The 24,590-nt window shown below is 39.2% G+C and overlaps 1 protein-coding gene across 8 annotated transcripts in view; it reads right to left on the bottom strand.

Annotated features, from left to right (window-relative positions):
* Window positions 1-24,590, bottom strand: part of LOC127644754 (TRAF2 and NCK-interacting protein kinase-like) — a 137,608-nt gene that overhangs the window by 107,220 nt on the left and 5,798 nt on the right. For all 8 annotated transcript variants that reach the window (XM_052128120.1, XM_052128118.1, XM_052128117.1 and 5 more), the window contains exon 2: window positions 3,644-3,709. In XM_052128120.1, the coding sequence (XP_051984080.1) occupies window positions 3,644-3,709 (66 nt within the window). The remainder of the gene's footprint in view (window positions 1-3,643; window positions 3,710-24,590) is intronic.

Below are 24,590 nucleotides of genomic sequence, written 5' to 3' on the forward strand. Positions count from 1 at the left end.
TTTTCCCCATAGGCTAATTGATTTTTAACAATAACTTACAAACCTTTAAATACAGATATACCCTAAGCTCTAAGGTATATGGCATATGGAATGGAGCTTCAGTAAATGTGGTATGTTGGTATAAATTTGGCATAATAAATGTGCTATTGTGGTATAAATTTGGTAAATGCTTCTGTTGATGCCATTGTTATGCATTATTTCAATGTATTTTTTTAAAAAACGTGTTTAATAGTGGAATTCCAAGTGAAAAAATACACTACCTATGTAACTGAAGAGAAAAGATTCACCAATTAGAGAATCCCATGATGCAATCTAGTGTCTTCCAACACGGTCAAACTACCTTTTTATTTGTATATATCTGAATATTTCCAAATAAATAAAATCTATTGTTTCTATATTTATAAATCAAAGCTTTAAACCAACAGATATACATTTTCCCATAGTTTCTATTCAATTATGTAATTCTCAATGCTTCATGGGTTTGTGACTTAATTCCTCATGAAAGACATCAAGTACACAAGCTGTGTCCCAAACGACACACTATACACTTAAAAAGAAAATTTACTATGCACTCAGCCATGTAGTGTATGAATTTTCAATGTGTAGTATGGTCTCAAATTTAACACATTGGTGCCCATATCATGCTAACTTACATGTTCAGGATTTTATTATGGGGGTCTACTAGAATAGGTTTAAATGCTTTAATGTTCAAAAAACACATTCTTTTTCTTATACTGTACCATTATGCCAAACCTATTTTTACACTCTGGCTCAAATGCTCTGAATTAACTCCTGTCTCTTTAAAGCCCCCCTTTCTGAAAAGCCCTGTCTGCTCTGATTGGTCAGCTGGCCCAGTCTGTTGTGATTGGTCAACCGCATAGAACATGTATCAGAAATGTAACATCCCTTACTATAACCGAACTTCAGGCTGCCTTAACAGCTGTAAACACTATTGAAACTATGGTAACAATGGCATCGTTTTTTGCCATACCAGTTTGAGTCAGATTCCGATAATGAAAGTTTGGAAGAACAAGCTGATCGACCTAAATCACATTTGCAAGCACGACTTGAGCAGGACGTTTCACATTGCTAGGTTGTAATTTAGTAGCTTTCTTACAAGTACACTGTTACTTCTGAAGCTTTGTTAGGTTCACAATAATCAACAAAGTAAAAGACAAGCAGTGCATCTAAGTTAGTCATCTTTTGCTGAAATGGGTGCAGCCGAGCTTTTGTCGCCTGAGCTATGAACAGAGAACAGAGGCTTACTACCGGCTGGCCATTACTGGGGGTATTAGAGAGTTAGTGAGAAAGTTAACCGTGGACTACCATGGATAGCGGCCGTAACATTATAGCTTGTAATTATTTAATTATATAAGACTCTTGAGATAGACCAGTTTGTCACATCGTTTTAAATAAAACCTGCCCACAGCTTAACAGTAAACCCTTCACATAAACAATAACATGGCGTTTGTAAAATAAATCCATCTCCACACTTGAACACCATTCATGATAGTAAGAATGACAAACAATCGGCATAATTTTAAACAATTGTAGAATTTGTGTAGAAACACAAAACTCCACTTTTGAACTCTCGATAGCAGATAAATACACAAATAATCAAGCATACTTACAGGTTGGGAACTGCACCATCTTTCAGGAGTAATCGGAAATCCGGCATTGGTTATGGTTGTACTGCTAAATAATTAAAATAAATGTTAACCATTGATTCTTCAATTCATCTGCCTTTGGAAGTTAAAATAAAGATGTTTTGCTTTCGCAGTGAAGAAAACAGCACCTTCTCGACATGGCGACAACACAAACCTAACTCATCCTGGCCTCTGTTATAACTATGTTTAAGGGTGGGCCAAAGTAGCCCTTAGGCGGGCATTATGCAAATGTATTGCATAGTGATGTAAATACTTTACGGAAGAAATGGCTGGACAACAAACAGCTAATTTCTTGTAGTTCTTGAGCAGTGTTTTCTTGCTTTGTTACTTTGCAGAACATTTACATGCACAAACAGCTTTATTACACACTAAAGGAAAGGTAAAATTCCAAAAAGCATAATAGGGCCTCTTTAACGTTTTTTTTTTATTTCACTGATTTTTAACAGCTGACAGAAGTGACGTTTCAAACCCAAGCGTTGTGTTGCCACTAGCTTTAGCGCACTATCCACCCACGGTTCAACACTTGGATTTCAAAAATATACATATTCACACAGCATAATATGATGGTAAAGCATTTAACTCACTTTGTAAGTTGCTCTCTTCACAGAAGTTCCGCTAGTTGTCATATTCTCCATTATTTACAATTGTTTGCTAGATCACCAAATCACTGCTGGTGACTCTGCACCTTCTGCTATGTACGGCAAGCTGCGTGCACTCAACCCGCATGTGCTGAGTGCACAAAGTGTCCAACAATCCACACTCCATTTTGATGGTTGAAAAGTGCATAATCCGGGTACTCATAGTACACTTCTTTTTTATGCATTTTCAGAGTAAACATACTACTCGCACTACTAGGAAATCCCTATGGGAAAAAAACAACTGGGAAAAACAGCCATGGTAAAATAATCCCGCATGCCACATGGATCCAAAGTAAGGGATCTTATCAGCATCAACTGCAATGTTTGATCCAATCTCTTCTACTATAAAACCCGATCTCATGTACATTTTTTGGGGTTTGTTACTAATTTGAAGGCAATGAGGGGGCTGACAGACGCGGGACTGTGAGACTGATGGATGAGGTGTGAGACTCAGAGAAGAGCCCAGCTAAGCAAACAGAAGGAAGCCAAGAGGAAGAGATTCTCCTCCCTGTCTGAGCAGAGATCATCTCACTCTATAAAAGTAGAACGTGTGTGTGTGTGTGTGTGTGTGTGTGTGTGTGTCTGCCACAGACTTCAAGTGATGTGTGTACATCAGACACTCTCTTATCACATTCCTCCCACTAAAGAGCCTCTTTAGGCTCTATATCTGCTAACTCTGGCACGGAGCTAGTTCTCATCTCTCTTTCTCCACTGCTTTACCCTCTCTCTCTGCCTATCTGGTGGGCACCCCTTCCCTCATTCTGGACTCCTTGTCAGCATTTGTTCTGGTTCTGCAACAGGGAGCATCTTTGAGCTGGGATGTAACTGAATGATGATTCACATTTTTAAGCTCATGTCCAGGTATAATTTATCCTCCAAAGTTTAAACTTTTAATCGCCACAGCGGACATGTCACCCCAGAACTGCCAGGAAACTTGTAATTAACCACATAATATATTTAGCAGAGATGTTGCCACAGTCACAATTTTCATGAGATAAGAAATCAAACACTTTAGATGAAACAAAGGTTTTAACTCCAGACAGTTCAGATGAACATCCTACAACTAAGTGCTATTGTTGGCATTCCCATGGCTCAAACAGCTGTGGAAGTGGCAGATGGAAAATATTGTTCATTTTGAAAGGAAACGAGTGCAAATTGTGCTGTCATTGAGACTGCTGTCTGAGGGAGCAACATTGCAATGTTAGTTTAAAAGTGAGAAAGAGAGAGAAGGAATGAGCAGAAGGCTGCTGAGAGGGTCCCTGGTTGCAGAAACTGTAGCTTTTGATGTTTTTAGTAGATTAATTAAATTATTGAATAAACAAAAGAATATGTTCTTACCTTGTACACCTGACCATACGTCCCATTGCCCACCAGTTCCACCAGCTCAAATATCCCTGCCGGGTCCTAATGAGAGAAGAATGCATGGAGAGTAAAAGTAGGAACAAAACACAGAAAGAGCAACAAACATACCCTGATAGCACACAGGATATAACAAATATACTGTATATAGGCTAATTGCATTTAAATCATCTTTAGACAGTTTGTTTTAAAGGTCAACCAACAGTGGATTTTGGCAATCTCGAGAACTAAGGTGGTGGAAATGACAATTAATTAGCTTTAAAAATCTATTTATAGAATGTAAAGAAATTCTTAGTCTTTACTTACTATGACAGGCACGGACATATATGGTACAAGAGTTATGGTACAAGAGTTACATCCCAAATGCAATTTATTGTGCAACCAAAATCCCAATAATAATAATAGACATCAATCCACACATCTTATCACGTGGCTCGTTGTGCATGACACCGCTGAGGCTCACAGCATGGGAGGCTCATGCTAATCTCCTCGATCTACGCACAAATTACCACATGCCCCATTGAGAGCGAGAACCATGCATCGTGACCAGGAGGTTACACCATATTTCGGTTGCTTAGGAGACCTGGCTAGTCACTTAGCACGCCCTGGATTCGAACTCGCGACTCCAGTGGTGGTAGTCAGCGTCAATACTTGCGGAGCTACCCAGGCCCCCAAAGTTAAGCTTTTAATAGCCTATACAGTAGTGCTGCACGATTAATCATATAAAAATCACAATGTCAGCCTGTGAGATTATATGACGGCAAATGCTGCAAATTTATTAAATAAATAAGTGCATGTGTGGACGTGACAGCCCATTCTCTCCGAGAGCCGTTTGCCCATTTTCTACACCGCTAATAAAAAGATGACCAGTCAGTCTCAGTTTAGGGAGTGGCAGCTGTGGTCATGAGAGTTTCCGGTGTTCAGGTGAAGATGGATGCAGAGCAGACAGACACCGAACTGGTGGTCAGAAAAAAATAACACAAACACAGACCACAGCTAGGCGATATATCTTTATTTCATCAATAATTAAAGTACATATAATACAGGAGTGTGGCATGTAAATAAGCACAAACTCCAAAACTGTCATTCTCTGTGTGGTCACACATCAACAGTTTTAGTGGTTGGATTGAGTGAACCACACTTTTATATCCAGTTTCCTTTACAAAAGAGTTTATACAAAGTACATGTTACATCCTGCTTAAATGTCCCAGTTTGTTTGGACAATCGTATTTTCTTGAAAATTTGTATGTTCTTATTTATTGTTCTATTTTGTTTAATATTGAGAAAACAATATTTTGTACAAATATTTTAATTTAAAAACACTGTGCATTTATAGTTGTTGTTGCAAGTTTGTATGTTTGAGTTGAAAAATTCACATTTCAGCATTATCAGTAATCTATTTGTGCATTTTCCTTGATAAAGCAAGTTGACTCATGATACGATTTGTTTATTATATCGCAATATTAACCTCAATAATCACAATATGACATTTTCCCCAAATCGTGCAGCCCTACTATACAGTATATTTCACCAGATGAGGTTTAATGAGGAATTAGGTTTATTCTTGTTATATATTTCACAAGATATGCCACTGGAGATACAATGAATTTTTTTTAATAAAATGCAATATCAGCATAGATTGTTGCCGATAACTGCTAGTTCCAAAAAGCAACCATCTGCACAGATAAATCAGCACAACCAATATATCAGTCTACCTCTAGTTTGTTTATTTGCAATATCTCACTAAAATGTTCAAATGTTAAAAATGACATTCAGCATTTACTTCTGTAATGTGACATTTCACTAAGTGAAACATTAAAATTTAGGCCGATTTTACCCTTTGTGAATTGATTAGATGCCGAAAAAACTGTGTTCCATCCCATAATGAACAAATACAGCTAGATATGCGTTGTCTACATGTATGACAGTTGATTAGAGGGGAGGGGTTAAAAATAAGAGGGCTTGGTGACATCAGCTGAAAAGGAAGGTCAGACTCCTTTTTGATTTCATGTTGACTTTAATAAACAGCTCTGATAACGATGCTAAAAACAGCATTTCCACCTGCAAGCTAATTACTTCTCGGCTCACACGGACACCGAAACCCTTGATATCCTCAATCACAACACTGTTGCTGTGTACCATCTCTCCTGACCAGCATCCAACCAAGTGTGAGATTCAAATCCAACACTCCATCTAACACCTAAATAAAGAAATGCCAAATACAAAAGGGAGGTACAGGGAGGCCATTTTACTGTGTGCAATTCAATCTGGCTTCACCCCAACACCATATTGTACACTTTGTGACTCAAGCTGAGTGTGCGTACAATAAAGTGAAGGTGGAGTGATGTCTTTAAAGAAGACATTGCTCAAGGGCTCAAAGGACAAAACAAGACCAGGACCTGTGTATGTGTGTAAGGGTGTGTGTGAGTGTTTTCTGTTGTTAGTGTTCTAGTGAGAACTATCAACAGAAAACGAGATTGTACTGTACACCAAGACAAGAATCAACAATCAGATTAGCAAATCTTAGTGGCATTCCACATAAATGTATATCACTTCCAGCTCCACAACAGGCTTGCGATTCCATGTGATTTTGCAGTTCCAGTTAAAGTGACAATTCACCTACATTTTTACTCCCCCTCATGTTGTTCCAAAATTGCATTACCTTCTTCTGTGAAACACAAAAGTAGAAATGTTATGAAAAATTTTTAATTATGAAAATATAATGAAAATGAATGGAGATCTGGGCTGTCAAGATCCATAATGAAAAAGGAGTCATTATTCACTTTCATTATATTGAAAACAACAGTCAGTACATTCAACATTTCTCATTTTATGTTCAATGGAACTAAGAAAGTCATGCCAGTTCGGAATGACATTAGCATGAGTCAGTATATCAAAATTTTCATTTTTGGGTGAACTATTCCTTGAGGGTGCCAAGGGGGAGTCAACATTAATCATTTTGGCTGATCCTAAACAATATCTCACGTCCCCATTCTATCCCATCATCTTAAGAGCTGAGAGCAGCTACATGGTTTGGCTCTCTGGAGAAGAGTAGAATCTTGTACTTATGCTGACTAGCCAAAAGATAAATAAAAAATTGGTTGCAATGGCGTTCACACAAGCTGCCAACTATAGACAGCCTGCTCAACAGCACTTGTGAAGCAGAATGTTGAACTGACTGTTTCGGAAATGTGCCCTGTCTGCAAGTTGAGGCCATATAACCATTGAGAGACCAGTGCCATGATACTTCTCTATGCCCGACACATTCTACACAAGAATTTAAACCCAAGCGCTTCCAGCTTCGCAAGGTCTATTTCACGGTTGTTGCATTTCAAAATGTGTCAGACTAGAGCTACACAATAATTAGAAAAACTAAATATTGCGATTACGGTTACAGCTGTCATGATTATGTAATCATGAAAACTGATGATTATTCAACTCCTGCTGCATTAATGGTTTCTATTTAGAATGTGTTTTTGCAGCGCTTCAGTTTCAAACCAATCCCAGACATGTGTGTTGAGCAATGAAATGGCAAAGGCCGATCGCAGTGCGTCTTCAGACCAATAAGTCATGGCAACCAATCCTTATGCCCGAGTTTTAAATAGTCTGACGTCCGGATGCTTGCTTACAGTTTGTTTCATCTCGGTTTGTGATGGCACAAGAAAATTACTGATGAACATCATATTTCATGGACCATCTTTGTTATTGCGTCTGCTCAAATAAATACCTATATGACACACAACTGCTGTTGTGCAGCCCTAGGTCAGACCGCAATTATGCATTGCATTCTCAGTATTACCGCAAATAGCAAACTCTGGTGTGGACTCTCTTCTACTACAGACTTTAAAGTGACTGTTTGAGGATAATCTTGTTGAGCAAGTCAACAAGTTTATAGCAAGCTATCTGAATAACAACACACCTACATAGAGTACATCTGGGTTTGAATTTGCATACTAAGAGTACTGCATTACTCACTCTCTCACACACACACACACACACACACACACACACACACACACACACACACACACACACACACACTCAACACTCCTACTTAGTTCAAAATAGTCACCAGACACTCTGCCATTTTTTTCCCCAGCATTTTGAATACAAATGTTTTGTCATGTGTCATTATGAGATAGTAAAGTGTCCAGTGGATGCGCACTTCAGAATCTCAGATGTAGTAGGTCATCTGGGTTTTACTCCTACGGTTTATGAATACGGAGAGGACAATTACTCAATTGACATACTGATTTGGCACAGTTTGTAAGTATGCATATTTGGACACTGGATTTATGCCGATACAGATCCAAGAAAGAGGTTTTAGAAATTGAACCGAGAACTCACAGGCCCCACAACAAATAAAAACTCCACCACATACACTAATCCAATTAAAGAAAAATTGCCTTTAGCAGCAGGTGATCTGACTGAATTTTTCTAGCAAGCTTAGAAAAGCAAGGCCAACACAGAAACCCACATCAACAGACACATACTTTCTAATTATTAGGAATCAGACACAAACATATATCATACACAAGCATGAAATGTCAATTCAGCTAACCTGTTGTCCCGGTTCCTATCTGATGCAATACCAGGATTTCTCAATGATGACTAGTGTCATTGACTATTGCTTGTTTTCTGTTACTTATTCTCAGGCCACTTTCCAGACAGCATGATAAATATAATAACTATTGTTATTAGCCAAAGTAGAGAATGGGAGAATTGTTTACATGTGTTAGAGAAAGACATACTGTTTGTCTGTATGGAATAATATTAGCTGTTACGGTTAGGATCCCTTAGGGTACAGACTGGTTCTGTTGATTTTGCTAGCTATTCACATAACATTAGCAGAAACCACTCGGGTTTATGGCCACTCCCAAACTCCATTTCACGCCATGGTGGTCTCAATGCTAAGAGCTTAGCTGAAATTGCTTCATCAACCTTCATCTGCCCTCATTGTTACTGAAAGAAGGTTGAGCGCAATGGGGTTCATGAGCCATTTGTAGTAGTCTTAAACAGATATTAATCCCAATAGAGCCATGTCGATGCAAGGAATCCTTTTCACACAAAAACTATTGAAAGGGTTTGTTTATTTTACGCAGTTTAGATTCTTGGTTTTAAACATGTAGTTTTAGCATTGAAAGTCTGGGTCTTGGATTAAAACAGTAGACTAAAATCTAAAGCAATAAACTCTGACATAAAAGGCTATAAAAATGTATCAAAAATAAATAAAGCCTGCTTGAAATGTTTCAAAGTCACAAGAAAAACATGGAAATCTGTCAAAAACAGACATGATGAGACATGAGAGCCCAAAGCTGAAGTAACGTAAATAATTAGATCTCTCCAAGATGATAACTGGGTGCTACTCATTGAATTAAACATGCAACGTGATGAGGTCATGAGACAACACTAACATATGCTTTGAAACGTTTGCTGTGGAACAGTTCTTATTTGTTTTACTTGCCATTCTCTAAAATAGTACGCAGCATACAATATATACTGAACTGTATCCAGTAAGATGGCATTTAATTCTGATTATAGCCCCAGTGGACTGATAAAGACCTGTACAGTCTCCTGTAACATTGCGTAGTTGAAGAACTTGCGTTGAAGTCAGCCAATCAGCTTGGAGCTTACAGTATAAAACATTCCTCGTGGCATTTTTGTGCGCAGTATGTACATGTGACAGGGATACATGTACACCCACTTCAAGCTCTGAGACTTACACTTGACCTTCAGTATAGCTCCCAAACTAAAATGTACACTGTTTTAAGAGTTTTAGATTGGGAAAACTTGCCAAAACAAAATCTAAATCTTATTTTGTTTCTGTGTAAAATGGGCAAAGACTACCCTCTCTCAACATTTTGTTCACCTTAATCCATCTTTAACAAAACCCCTCTCTCTTCTTAAGAGCAGCGTATTGCTGATTTTTTTTAAGATAAGAAATGCACAATGGTACATATTATATTCAATGTCGCAAGCCATTATGTTAACGCCAGAGTTGGCCTCAGCCAGGTGTGGTTTTAACTCCCCCCCCCCCAGATCGCGTTTCTTCACGTGACTCAATGCGATCTACATCACCTGAAGCTGTTTGGAAACTTTGGAGTGCATCTGGATAGTGAGCTATGTTTTCTCCTCAGGTTTCAATCAGGTGCTAGCTGCAGTGCTCCTCTCATGCGAAATCATGTTACATTGATTGAGATCAAACGACTATTCGACAATGAAAATGTGTCAATTTTTTTTATTGCCGACGTTGTCGATAACATTGACTAATTGTTTCAGCCCCACTAAAGAACAGATTTTCTTACCAGAGATTTAACTTTTAACAGTAGAAACTCATTTGATTGAGTGAGGGAACGCAAAAGGGCAGATTTATTTATTATAGTGTTACAGTATATAAATGTATTTTTTCTACTCTGCAGCATATATCTTGACTGTTTCCCTTACTCAGCCCTTCTTCTCCTTACAAAGGTCTCATGGCTTTCTTCCCTCTTCTCTTCACCTCAGCCATCTCATGCTGGGCCTGTGTTATGTCTGACAAGACTGGCAGGAAGGCCCTTCTCTCTGGCTGCACTAGCAGACATGTCAGTCTCTGTGTCTATGGAAATGTGTTTCACTCATTATTTATTTCCCCTTTCCACTCCTCTCTTGCTTCTTAGGGAGGATGTACATTCTCCCTGCATACCTTCCTGTCTTGGTTCATCTAAGTGAGTGTCAGTCTGCAGAGACAGGACAGCGTGATGGGCACAGAGGCGTTAACACATTTCTGTTGTTCGTGCAAACATGAGCAGAATGCGGTTCCCAACATCAGGCTAAAGAACTGCATGACAAACTAACATGGCAGCACTAGATACAGTGGAAGGAAAGAACAGCCTCAAATGAGTTTACATATAGAGGTTGAGGCAAAATATTATCTTAATACAACTTAAGGAAAAGTGATTGTGTAACTAATATCTTCTGTTAAATATTAGCCTTTTCAAATGCTTTACTTTTTTCCCCTCATAAAATCTAAGGACTCCCACACTTTTTGACTAATGAATTTCCATTACTTTTCTAGACAGTTGTGATTTCTGGATAACAAATATAATTTTTTAGTTTTTAATTAAATTCAGATCGATTTGTGAACCAGTTCAACCAAATAATTTAAAAGTACTGACTCTAAAGAATGATTTGCTCACAAATCAAAGGCTTTCAAACACGTTTTACACAACCAAAGAGCAATATTTAGCAATAAAATATTTTAAAGCAGAGTATAAATAGAAAACTGTTTATGACAGTCACAGAAATCTTCATGACTTCCTAGGCTTGGAAAACACAGTTTCCTGGTACCCTGACTTCAACTTGTCATTGTGCAACTTCCACTATGCAAATAGCTGCCACAACATAATATTAAAGTATTCACACATTAGCTGACTTTGTGGGAAATGAGTGCAGCTGATTTAAGGCTTTAGGAGCAGGTGTTTGGGGTGTCCAAATATGGGCCCCTCATGTTCGGGATGATCAGTCTGCTTGACACTGGCTCTGGATTACAAAACACAATGTGTGCTCCAAACATTTTATAATGCCTCACTTCCTCTGCTACACACAAATATATCCGTCAACATCCATATTTAATATGCCGTTGGAAAGAGCTCAGGCTCAGACACATGTGAGCACAACAATTCCATTCATGTGCTAGAAATAGCACAGTATATTGCAAGATCATATTGCTAAACAGTTTCAGTAATATTGACTGAAAACCAATATGAACAATCATTGCTACATTACATTTAGTAATTAAGGCATAATTTGAAACAATTTGTCCAAGATACGTCAGATCATAAAAAACAATTAATAGGAGAGGAGAGTGTACAATGAGACTCATTAGCAATGTAAATTCGAAACTATTTGTTTTATTATAATATTAGATTTACAATGTGGTCTTGTTTTTAACCAAAGCATTACATAGAGTGAAGCGGTTTTGCACTGTGGCCAGACTTCATTCATTTGCCTTGAATAATCTTTTGTTTGTGTCCAAGTTTCACATGGTTGTTTAATATATAAACACTTTTTGACTAATTCCCTACAAAAAAACTATATCTATCTGTCTATGACACACACAACTTCGGTCTTCACAAGCCAGTGAGTCACGTAAAAGGCAAATGAAGATGGTTTTGACATCAATACGCAACAGCACCCTGGGAGAGCGAAGTCTGCTGAAATGCTGATCAATATCACGGTGATGACATGAACCTTTGGCTCCAAAATCCCATTTCATATGCCAAAGCTTGCTCCCAATCAAGTGAGGCAGGTATCTATTTGTGCTAGCATCCTATGCTGCCAATTCCAATGAACAGAGGCAGTGTGAAGTGCTGCCTCAAGCCAATAGATCAACACTCTTACATTAGTCAATTAAGATCACACAGATGAACGTTTTCTTTCCAAGGCAACAAAGAATGACATTACCAGTGCAAAACACTTCATAAAATGTTGCTAAAGGTGCAGAGACATAACACATTTAGAGACTCAAGAGACAGCCATACTCTTATTCAAAACTGAATCATAACAGGTGACTTTTAAGAGTCCCCTCTAAGCATATTCTCACAAGGAGGTAATTATCCAACACAGACACAAGGCAAAAAGGTCTTTCCCACATTCCTTGGCTTGTATAGAGTAAACATTCTGCATATTCCTCAGGAAACTGATAACCTTCACAACATCAATATTGTCAGTCATACTGTCAGTTTTTAAAATTCACTGTATGACACCGATCATAAATTAGGAATGTCTACACCTAAAAGTGAAAAATATCACAACTTGACGTGTATGTAAAAGGCGACATACAAGAGTATTTCGCAATGCATTTAACTTCCGCAGTGTGACTTATTTACAGCGAAACAGCATATTAAGTGGGGAAATAAAGGGCAGAGCTTTTATCCATCAGAATTTGACTAAATGGAAATATTTTAGGCTATGATATTATTATTCCACTTTTCACAGACAATCGGTTACAGCACCAGAAAAGTCGAAAGATGAAAAGATTTGATTATAAACGTTTAGTGCTTTGATGAAGCCCCTGCAAAAACTTTGTTGGAAACTTGTGTCAAGTTGTTTCATTTGTGGCAAATAACAGTTTTGCTAGAGGTTTGCGGCTCATCAACAGTGATAAACTTGCACAATGGCAACAATAGACAGTTTTCCACTACTGGGAGTGGAACAAAAGTTTTGGCAAATACCTGCTACTACTGGCAAACAGTTACAGCCACCCTGTGGCAAGAACATGTAATCTATCACAGGTGTCAAACTTTTTATTAAGTAAAATGTGATTATGCACATTTATTAAGGTATATTTGGTGAATTGTGTTATTTTCAACTTCATAACAAAATTCAATCAAATTAAATTGTGTAATGTTTGACTGAATTAAATTAAATTTATTTTATTTTTAATTTATTTTAAAATGCAAATATCTAGGGTTTTTACATTTTAAAAAGTTTGAGTGTGGAGTAAAAAAAATCATTTAAACATATGTGCTAGTGTGTTAAACTGTTAAATATGTGCTAAAAAGTCACAACTAAATGAAAGTCCACATTAGCACTTCGGCATACCACAGGCAGGAAATGGGTCAGCGGACGTGTGCTAGAGGGCATAGTGACGGAGAGGGAGAGGGAAGGGGGGGATTCAGCACAGTTAACGTTGCAAGGCACAGGCTAACAGCAATCACAAAACACTGTCTTTGTACATAAACCCACAAGCTCCTTCAACTACAGCACTAGCATATAAAGCAGTTTAGACAAGGACTGTGAAAGTTCTCTGCAACTCTCAGTCATCTATGCATAAAGTGCATTGAAATTTGACTGCTATAATTGGCAGTTCAGCCCATAACAGAGAACTAAATTTGCTGTCTTGGTGCATGTATTAGAGATATGCAAAACTATACTGTACATATCTTCAAAATAGAGTGGTTGGTGGATTGCCTGAACGACTAGTTGACTAATTGGCCTGAAGGAAGATGTGAATAATTAGTCTGGTTTCTGGTTCACCTGACACAGATCAGATGCATTTTTTAGGGGGTTTCACTTAAGATACATTCTTGTGTTTAAAAACTTACTGTACAACTACTTACAACTTACAACTACTGTATTTTTAACTTGACATCTTAAAAGTGCAAAGTTCGGGAGTAATGTGACGCCATGCGACGATCGGACATGTGAACGGTGAGCTATGCGCACTTTGCTAGTTTTATTACTATTTGTGTCTAGGGATGTTGCCCAATTACCCAATTTCACAATTAACCACGATTAAAATGGTCACAGTTATTAAACTGTAAGAATTTGGAAGCTATGGCTAAAAACCGAGAAAAAAAAAAAAAGTATTTTATTTTTAATTACTGAAAATGAGTCTTTCGGTGTGGGTCTAACTACTTGTGCCGTGCGTGTGATCTGCCCTCTGCCTGGCTGGTCTGTGAGGCTGTTTCTATGGTAACGGCGATCATAAGGTGATTGTCTAGGTAAGGCGTGGCACATGCAGAATATGAACTTTCAGCTCACGTGAAACTCTCAAACACAAATGAAACTGAAAATCCGAAGAGTTGTTTATTTTAAGTTTACCTACTTGAATAAGATTACAGTGAGCATAGAAGTGCTGCGATTATCCGGCTGATTGTTAGATTACTGAATAAAGAAAGAAGGTTCTCCTAGCCTGACACAGTTTTATTTTAAACATATGGTTTAAGTTTAAGTAAGTAATCTTTTTTTGGGTTATTGATTTTTAATTTACATTTTATTTTATTTGTATTTATTGAAATTAACTGCCCTATTGAATGCTGCAATCAAACTTGTGATATGTTTGTGAAGATTTTTATTGTTGCATAATTGGTAAAATTGCAGACAATCATAAAAATCAGGAAATTGAAATCAGACACTAATCGTACCATCAAAAATGAACATTGTGACTATTTGTGTCATAAACTGTGAGATTTGATACACCCTGATTCTTAACTCAAGGAAGACAAGATGTCAAAGAAATACAAATCCTCAGGCTTCATGCGGATTCCCCTCAGCGGCAAGCTCAATTCAACAATTCAATTGAAAAACAATCTGAAATCTTTGTTGGGGGAAAATTAAAAACCTTACAATAACCTTGTTGCACAAGTGTGCACACCCTCTTATAACTGGGGATGTGGCTGTGTTCAGAATTAACCAATCACATTCAAACTCATGTTAAATAGAAGTCATTACACACCTACCATTATTTAAAGGGACTCTGATTAATCACAAATAAAGTTCAGCTGTTCTAGTAGGGTTTTCCTGACATTTTCTAAGTTGCATCTCAGAGCAAAAACCATGGTCCGCAGAGACCTTCCAAAGCATCAGAGGGATCTCAATGTTGAAAGATATCAGGCGGGAGAAGGGTACAAAAGAATTTCCAAAGCATTAGATATACCATGGAACGCAGTGAAGACAGTAATCATCAAGTGGAGAAAATATGGCACAACAGAGACATTACCAAGAACTGGACGTCCCTCCAAAATTGATGAAAAGACGAGAAGAAAACTGGTCAGTGAGGCTTCCAAGAGGCCTACAGCAACATTAAAAGGAACTGCAGGAATTTCTGGCAAGTACTGGCTGTGTGCTACATGTGACAACAATCTCCCGTATTCTTCATATGAATGGGCTATGGGGTAGGGTGGCAAGATGGAAGACTTTTCTTACAAAGATAAACATCCAAGCCCGGCTGAAGTTTGCAAAAACAAACATCAAGTCTCCCAAAAGCACGTGGGAAAACATGTAATGGTCTGATGAAACCAAGGTTGAACTTTTTGGCCATAATTCCAAAAGGTATGTTTGGTGCAAAAACAACACTGCACATCACCCAAAGAACACCATACCCACAGTGAAGCATGGTGGTGGCAGCATCATGCTTTGGGGCTGTTTTTCTTCAGCTGGAACCAGGGCCTTAGTCAGGGTGGAGGGAATTATGAACAGTTCCAAATACCAGTCAATTTTGGCAGAAAACCTTCAGGCGTCCATTAGAAAGCTGAAGATGAAGAGGAAGTTCACCTTTCAGCATGACAATGACCCAAAGCACACATCCAAATCCACAAAAGCATGGCTTCACCAGAAGATCATCAACGTTTTGGAATTGCCCAGCCAGAGCCCAGACCTGAATACAATTGAACGTCTGTGGGGTGATCTGAAGAGGGCTGTGCACAGGAGATGTCCTCGCAATCTGACATATTTGGAACACTTGTGCAAAGAAGAGTGGGCAAATATTGCCACGATAAGATGTGCCATGCTAATAGACTCCTATCCAAAAAGACTGCGTGCTGTAATAAAATCAAAAGGTGCTTGAACAAAGTATTAGTTTAAGGGTGTGCACACATGTGCAACCAAGTTATTGTGAGTTTTTCCCTTTTTTTTCCCTCCCTCAGTTTTTGTTTTTCAATTAAATTGTTCACATTATAGGTCACATTATAGGTAACATTATAGGTGGGAAAAGTTTGATGATTTATCTTGGTCTCATTCTTTTACATCACAAGAACCTGGCATTTTAACAGGAGTGTGTAGACTTTTTATATCCACTGTAGGTCAGGTGGGGTTTCTTTGGGGACGCAGCTCTTAGATAACAGAAGTTTCATCAATATCTGGTGGTCAGTGGCGAATGATCAGACATCATCTCACTTGACCCTGAAAAGGCACTTGATATGGTAGAATGGGCTTATCTTTTTAGGATTTTAGAAATATATGGGTTCAGGAATACTTCTACTGGATGGATAAATTACAGCGGTACAAAGAAATTGTAGAAATTGATTAATTTCAGATTATTTTACTCTGGATAGGGGAACCCATCAGGGTTGCCATCTTTGCCTATTATTGTTCTGTCTTGCCCTGGAATCATTAGCAGCCACGATAAGAAAGGAGGATGATTTTTCAGGGGTGGTGGGAGGTGTGGCACATAAGCTTTTGCAGATGATATTTTATTATTCGTCTCCAACACTACTAGATCTATGCCTTGCCTCCAGATTAATTCCTTTTCGAAGTTCTCGGGATACAGAGTCAATTGGTCTAAATCTGAAGCTTTGGCTCGGACAGATTACTGCCTAGTAATGGCTTTCCAGCTGGGTGCATTCCAGTGGCCCAAACAGGGCATTAAGTATTTAGGCATTTTATTCCCCGCAAATTTGTCTGATTTAGTTAGTTAATTTTGACCCCTTAATAAAAAAGGTTTGAGCAATGTGGGCAGGTGGGCTTCATTACTGTACATTTATCAATGAGGAAGGTTAATGTTATAAATATGAATTGTATTCCAAAATGTAACTACATGCTACAATCTCTCCCTATAGATGTCCCCCTCTCTTACTTCAAGCAATTTTATAGCATAGTCCTTCTTTTGGAATGGTAAGCATCCTAGATGACATAGATTGATTGCCAAAGGTGGGCTAGGCCTACCCAAGATTTAGTTTTATCATTATGAATTCAGTCTCAGACATTTGGCTTACTGGTAGCTTCCACCTGAGAGAGCCCCTCCCTGGTTTTGTATTTAATAGGAAGTTCCTGCCCCTATTTTGCCATTGTAAGACTAATTCATTTGCCATCAGACTAATTGGAAAAGTTCAATTACACCCAGTTATCTAGCATTTGCACTAGGTATGGTCAAGTGTCCAGAGTGTAAATTCTGACATTTATTTAAATGCCTCAAGCATATGGCTGAATCCTAAATTATGTATTAATAAATCCCCTCTCTGCTGGTCTGAGTGGATTGTGAGGGGTTTAATACACTCGGTGACCTATATGAGAGTGGAGTGTTGAGATCTTTTGAAAATTTGGTTGACCATTTTGGGATTCCCAGATCTATAGGTATTTACAGCTACACGTCACCTGCTCTATATTGTTTTTGGGAGTGGCACACATCCACCTAAAGTGGCAGATACTACACTTTTCGGAAAAGTTCACGAGGCATCAATGTATTACTCTCTGCTAATTCAGATTCTGGTGGACGGAGCTTCAACTTCTCTCAAGAGATTATGGGAGCAAGATTTAAATTTGGTATTGGAGGGAGTGTGAGCTAGGACTCAAAAAGTTAAGTCTGCATTTAGAGATACAAGGGTGCACCTTATGCCATTTAAACTTTCATATAGATTCTTTAGGACCCCCTCTAGATTATATAAGGTTGGTCTTAAAGACACACCCACCTTATTATGTTTGGCAGGCAAATTATTTTAACAGGATAGAAGTCGGATAGGGCACCCTCATTTCCGGAGGGGTGTGCGGAGATGGGGAGAGTGACTGCTTTTGAAGGGATGGCAAGCAGAATGCAGGGGGTTCGGAATTTGTTCAACAGGAATTGGGGCAATTACTTGGTGTTTTTGGGGGACTCTCTATGGGAGGGGCTGGGTAGAGAGCCATTTAGTTTTAATTATATATGATTATTATGTTTGTTTGTGTGTGTGTGTGTGTGTGTGTGTGTGTGTGTGTGTGTGTGTGTGTATCTATTTGTGACAACAAGGCTGTAGGTTGGGTGTTAAAAAAAGTTAATGGTGCAAGACATTCAAAAACAGGTAAAGTCACTAAAGAAGTCATTCTGGAAATTACGTAGCCTTGCTGGTTAGGCTAATTAAAATAGCTGGTAAGGAAACAAGCATACCAACATCTCATGCAGGGTTGGCAACCAATACATTTTGGTTCAACAAATTACATTTGCTGGTGACAGGCATTGCTGGTCTTTTCAACAGTGATGTATATTAAAAATTGGGATATATAAAAATTACTCTGGCCTGTAAGACAGATGGAATGCAGCCCAGTACCAGGGGTGTGACAGCAAGTGACTAACACGTATATTATTCTCCCACAAGAAAAACAGATGTGCTCAAAACTAAATTGCTTCTGCCAGCAGCCGTCACAATGAGTATCACACACCCAGGGTAGGCACACCAGACCCCTCAATATCACCTGCAGAGCCTTTCACAGCCCCTCTGTGACTACTGTTCTTTGTGAAGAAGTGCAGGTATGCTCTTTACCAGCTCTCCTAAAATTTTGCCCAAGTACATATGCAGAGCGTACAGAACAGAGCATCAGTCCCAGTGATATTCCTTCAGTTCTCCAATCCTCTGAATGTTAAGAAAGTGTACAGAGTCTCAAACAGAGATTGTGGAAGAGGATGAATGAAAGCAGGACCTTAAGGCCCAATTCCAAGCCAAACAAACACTTCCAGTGTGTATATTTTAGGAATTAGTGAGGAAGGTTTTTTACATTTTGTTTTGATATTTTAAATCAGCAGTGCTATAAATAGAGTGCTAACAGTGTGTTGTGATGTTTAGCTGCTTAAACTTCACAAAAGTTGTCTTTAAATTCAATGCCTTTAAGCATCACCACTATGGCCATACACCATCAGATGGACATTTTTGCCCTTTACATTGTGTTGTGTGCTGCTTTTGGGCATTCTGCCACATGCATTGCATTTTTAAGGCCACATCCATCCCAATCAGTTTTTGTTTGAAAACTCTGTTTTAAGTCTTCTAATTAGGGATGGGCTTTGTTGGTCATTTTGTCTGCTCGAGTACTCTCGAGTACTCGAGTTTTACTAATTACTCATTGAGTACTCAAGGGGCAATGACATGTACATTACTGTATATATAATAACATGTCTGACAAACATCTTTGGCTGCTGAATTGCATCGTCTTGTTCCAGTCCACTGTCTATTCGTTTTTGTAGGCTGTTATAAAATAATCTGTTACAAAATGTACAAAAGATAATGCTAATATTTTTTCATTGTGTAGATTCGCTGCCCAAATCAATGAATGAATGGACACAAAGCACATCTGTCGGTCAGGTTACCGTAGTAATCTTAGTAAGAGCGCACCAGTTTTTCCGTGATTGTCCGAACAGTCTATTTTCAAATCGCTTTCAGTTTTGAAGATGCTGCTTTCTGTTCCATTTAGCTGTTTGAAACACTTGCCTGCTGTATATGCGTTGAGTCTAGGGCTGGGTATCGTTCAAAGATTTTGATATCGACGACAATATCTTGACTTCGATATCGTTTCCTAAACGATACTTTTTTCGATGTACCGAAATCCGTTTTAACAAGATTACAAACATTACTTACTACCTCAAAACTTTGGTTTTATTTTTTCAGTTTGTTGACTTTTTTTAACAGACTCAAAAACTCTCCTCATGCTTGGGTCAGCAGGGTCAGATACTATAACATTAATGTGAAGAGAAAAAAAAAAAAGAAAACAAGCAAGCTAATCTGTTAATTCAGCCAACCCTAAGGATAAGCACAGTTTAACAAGATAACTAGTTCAATGCGAGTTAAACTTGATCGGTTATTGTCAACCATAAAGCATTTTAGCATCGATTTAGCTAGCTATACATCCAAACAATATCTAACGTTACATAGGTCCCAGTTTATAGGACTAGGTCACCGCGTTAATTTAACATGTACACAAGCATGTACCACTACAAGTTAGCCAATTTCGTTTGTTGATATGCTAAATGTTTCTCCTTACCTGTCGGAGGACACATATGGACGCTGAGGGGATGACTGCACCGGCTCAGTCTTCTTGCAGTCTAGAACTTTCTGCTCTTAAGTTTATTCCATGCACTGTCAAGTGCTTCATCAGATTTGTCCTGCTGCCGGTATTGGCAGCAATTATCTTGTCGCAAATATTGCATTGCGCGCTGCTTGCATCGAGTCTGGTGAAATGTAGCCACACTTTTGATCTTTTCCACATCTTTTACATCTATGGGGGTTGGAACGCATACACTACAGCCTCACATGTGAACCACGTCTCTGGGCATAACCAGTCACTGACGTTGACCAGATTAACCCTGAAAGTATCGAAATTTGGTAACGAACAACAATTAACTTTTTGATACTCAATTATTTAGAGGCAATTCAGTCGGTGCCTAAAATGTATCGAACTCGATACGCAGCCCTAGTTGAGTCCACTGCCACATGTGCCTGGTGTGCGTGTCCAAGTGTTCACTCCTGTAAGAAAGCCACAATGCTAGGTACAGACTGCTGTGATAATTCATGAAGCGATCCATTCAACTCAGAGTCTGAATTTCCACCTTTCAATGGAGTAAAGTGCAACAGAATGACGCATTATGTCGGACTTCTAAGTTGGAAACTGGTGCGGAAATCTTCAACTCCCATTTCGACGAGATGCAACTGTGTATTACGTCACTTGACTATTAGTCAGTAACAAACATTCACTTTTATTGAATAATATCCATTAACGAGTCAAAGTTCTTACATTAAATGATAATAAAACGTGTTTAGCAAACGTTTTGCAGAGACAGGCGTTCAAAACACTGTTAATAACTCACTTTGTTTTGATAATCATAACGATAGCATTGCAGCATTGTATAGTAGTTTGGTTGCTATGAGACGTCTCGGACAATCAATGTACCCCTCAAAACCACAAAGTTATCAATCTCAAAATTAAAGATAAGCTCCATCTTTGGCACGTTTGTGTTTAGTTGTCAGGTAATTGTCACTGAATTTCGAATTAAGTGAAGTGTCACATCATGCGTGATCATTTTCATGATCAATCATTGCTGCCATGTCAGAGTACTCATGCCCATCCCTACTTCTAATGTCATCGTTTTCCAAAGTATGCATTAACAGAGGGTGCTTTCAAGCATTACATTTTCAGAAGAACAAAATGCCATTCCAGTGTGGATGAGGCATAAACGTAGCATAATCAAAGTGTTTTCAAATGAAAATGCATTAGTGTGAACCGGTCTTAAGACAGCATGCCAAGTGATAAATGGTTACATTTTTAAAAATGAGTCAAGACCCCTGAATTGTGTTCTGTCTAGCTGTTTATTTAGGGCAAGAACCTAAATAAAGTCGGCATAATTTGTCCGATCCGAAGGTACTGGAACTTTCTGAAACAACATGTCGACTTCCAGGGTGATCATGTTGCACCCTTTGACCATTTTCATCACGATCATTTTGCTAAAAAGTATTTAACCTTGAATTTGATATGCCTGACTGAACCGAATCCCCTATTCCAACAGCAGGCCTGTCAAAGCCACAAGTAAAATAAGTCTAGTCTGCATTGTGGAAAACACCACATTAATATGGGTGAACGAAGGTCATTCTGCCAACCCATATCAAAACTAGGGATGGGCATTAATCAATAATTTGGTATTTGAATATTTAAGCTCATAAAAAAAACGAATATTCGAATATTCAAATATTCTAATTCAAGGTTAAATAATAATTAATGAGAAAGAGATATTGTACAATTATTTTAGACAAAGGTTGCGTCACCACTAAAGAAAATAAGTTTCTATCATGTCCTGTGTTTTATTTTGTTATATATATACACACACACACACACACACACACACACACACACTTAACAAGAAATGCGTGAAAACAAGAATAGAACGAAAGCATTTAATCTAACGCAAAGCGAAGAAAAAAAACTGCTAATGAAGTAGACCGACACAGTTAACATACAGGATGACTATAAAAACTCGCCATATAATAGTTATCATGTTTATATTGTATCTCATGTCATGTTTTTGTGGAGAAAAACAAGCATATCCACGTGCTCAGTAAACTATACTCCTGTATACACACCAGTTTAAAGGATGGAATGTCCCTTACCCTCAGCTAGCATAGTCTTTCTCAGATGCCTTGTTTATGGTTTACTGAGGCGTCGCGGGGATTAAGTTGCAATGATGACGCTGCTTTCTGACAAGCTGCACATACCAGAGTAAAGTGTACACCGCTTATCCAGTACATTTAAACAGGAACCCAGCTTTCTCACAGTAAGCTACATTCTCACAATAACCCCCTTTTCTTGTGTCCATCTGAACGTACTGACAGAACCGTTTGCTCAACAAATGTGATCAACTTGTGTCCACACTCAACTGCGCCACCCAGTGCATTCTGTTATAACTGAAATTTTTAGTTTGTGTTCAGGATTTAACATGCATCTCACTGTATATATGGCCAGCAAAGCAAAAATTCAAATAGTCTTTTTTCTATTCGAATAATTATTGCACAACGAATATTCAACTACTTAAGTCAAGTCAAGTGGTTTTTATTGTCGTTTCAACCATATACAGTTAGTACAGTACACAGCAAAACGAGACAACGTTCCTCCAGGACCATGGTGCTACATAAAAACAACAAAGGACCAACACCGGACCACATGAGACAACACAACGAAATAAAATACCTATATAAAAAAAAACCTACATATACCTATATAAAGTGCACGTGCAAACATGTGCAAAAAGTACAGGACAGTACAACAAATTTCTGACAATGAACAGGACAATAGACAGTGCAGCGCCGACCAGTACTCAGTAGTGCAAAAAGATGACAGTTTCTAAAAATGTAAACATAACATACTATGAGATAATGTTCTATGCACATAGCAGTTATTGAGGTAGCAGACAGTTATAAAGTGACAGTAATTAAAGTGCAACTCAGGACACGTGTGTGTCAAACCAGTCTCTGAGTATTGAGGAGTCTGATGGCTTGGGGGAAGAAGCTGTTACACAGTCTGGCCGTGAGGGCCCGAATGCTTCGGTACCTCTTGCCAGACGGGAGGAGGGTAAAGAGTTTGTGTGAGGGGTGTGTGGGGTCGTCCACAATGCTGGTTGCTTTGCAGATACAGTGTTTTTTGTAAATGTCTTTGATGGAGGGAAGAGAGACCCCAATGATCTTCTCAGCTGTCCTCACTATCGTCTGCAGGGCTTTGCGGTCCGAAACGGTGCAAGTCCCAAACCAGGCAGTGATGCAGCTGCTCAGGATGCTCTCAATAGTCCCTCTATAGAATGTAGTGAGGATGGGGGTTGGGAGATGTGCTTTTCTCAGCCTTCGAAGAAAGTAGAGACGCTGCTGGGCTTTCTTGGTGATAGAGCTGGTGTTGAGGGACCAGGTGAGGTTCTCCGCCAAGTGAACACCAAGGAATTTGGTGCTTTTGACGATCTCCACAGAGGAGCCGTCGATGTTCAGCGGAGTGTGTTCACCTTGTGCTCTCCTAAAGTCAACAACCATCTCTTTTGTTTTGTCGACATTCAGGGACAGGTTGTTGGCTCTACACCAGTTCGTCAGCCGCTGCACCTCCTCTCTGTATGCTGACTCGTTGTTCTTGCTGATGAGACCCACCACGGTCGTGTCATCGGCGAACTTGATGATGTGATTCGAGCTGTGCATTGCTGCACAGTCGTGAGTCAGCAGAGTGAACAGCAGTGGACTGAGCACACAGCCCTGGGGGCCCCAGTGCTCAGTGGTGGTGGTGGTGATGCTGTTCCCGATCCGGACTGACTGAGGTCTCCCAGTCAGGAAGTCCAGGATCCAGTTGCAGAGGGAGGTGTCCAGGACCAGCAGGTTCAGCTTTCCAATCAGGTGCTGGGGAATGATTGTGTTGAATGCTGAGCTGAAATCTATGAACAGCATTCGAACGTATGAGTCCTTATTGTCTAGGTGGGTGAGGGCCAGATGGAGGGTTGTGGTGATGGCATCGTCCGTTGAACGGTTTGAACGATCACGCAAACTGCAGTGGGTCTAGTGAGGGGGCAGCTGGGTCTTAATCTGCCTCATGACGAGCCTCTCGAAGCACTTCATGATGATGGATGTAAGTCGCGACGGGACGGTAGTCGTTGAGGCAGGACACTGAAGACTTCTTTGGCATGGGGATGATGGTGGTGGCCTTGAAGCACGTTGGAACGACGGCGCTGCTCAGAGAGATGTTGAAGATGTCGGTAAGAACATCTGCTAGCTGGTCTGCACATCCTCTGAGCACTCTGCCAGGAATGTTGTCTGGTCCAGCAGCCTTCTGTGGGTTGACTCTATGTAGAGTTTTCCTCACATCTGCCGTGGTAAGACAGAGCACCTGGTCGTTGGGAGGAGGGGTGGACTTCCTCGCCATCACGTCGTTCTGCACTTCAAACCGAGCGTAGAAGTCGTTCAGCGCATCT

The sequence above is a fragment of the Xyrauchen texanus genome, chromosome 6 (assembly GCF_025860055.1).
Source record: "Xyrauchen texanus isolate HMW12.3.18 chromosome 6, RBS_HiC_50CHRs, whole genome shotgun sequence".
In the NCBI taxonomy this organism is placed as follows: domain Eukaryota; kingdom Metazoa; phylum Chordata; class Actinopteri; order Cypriniformes; family Catostomidae; genus Xyrauchen; species Xyrauchen texanus.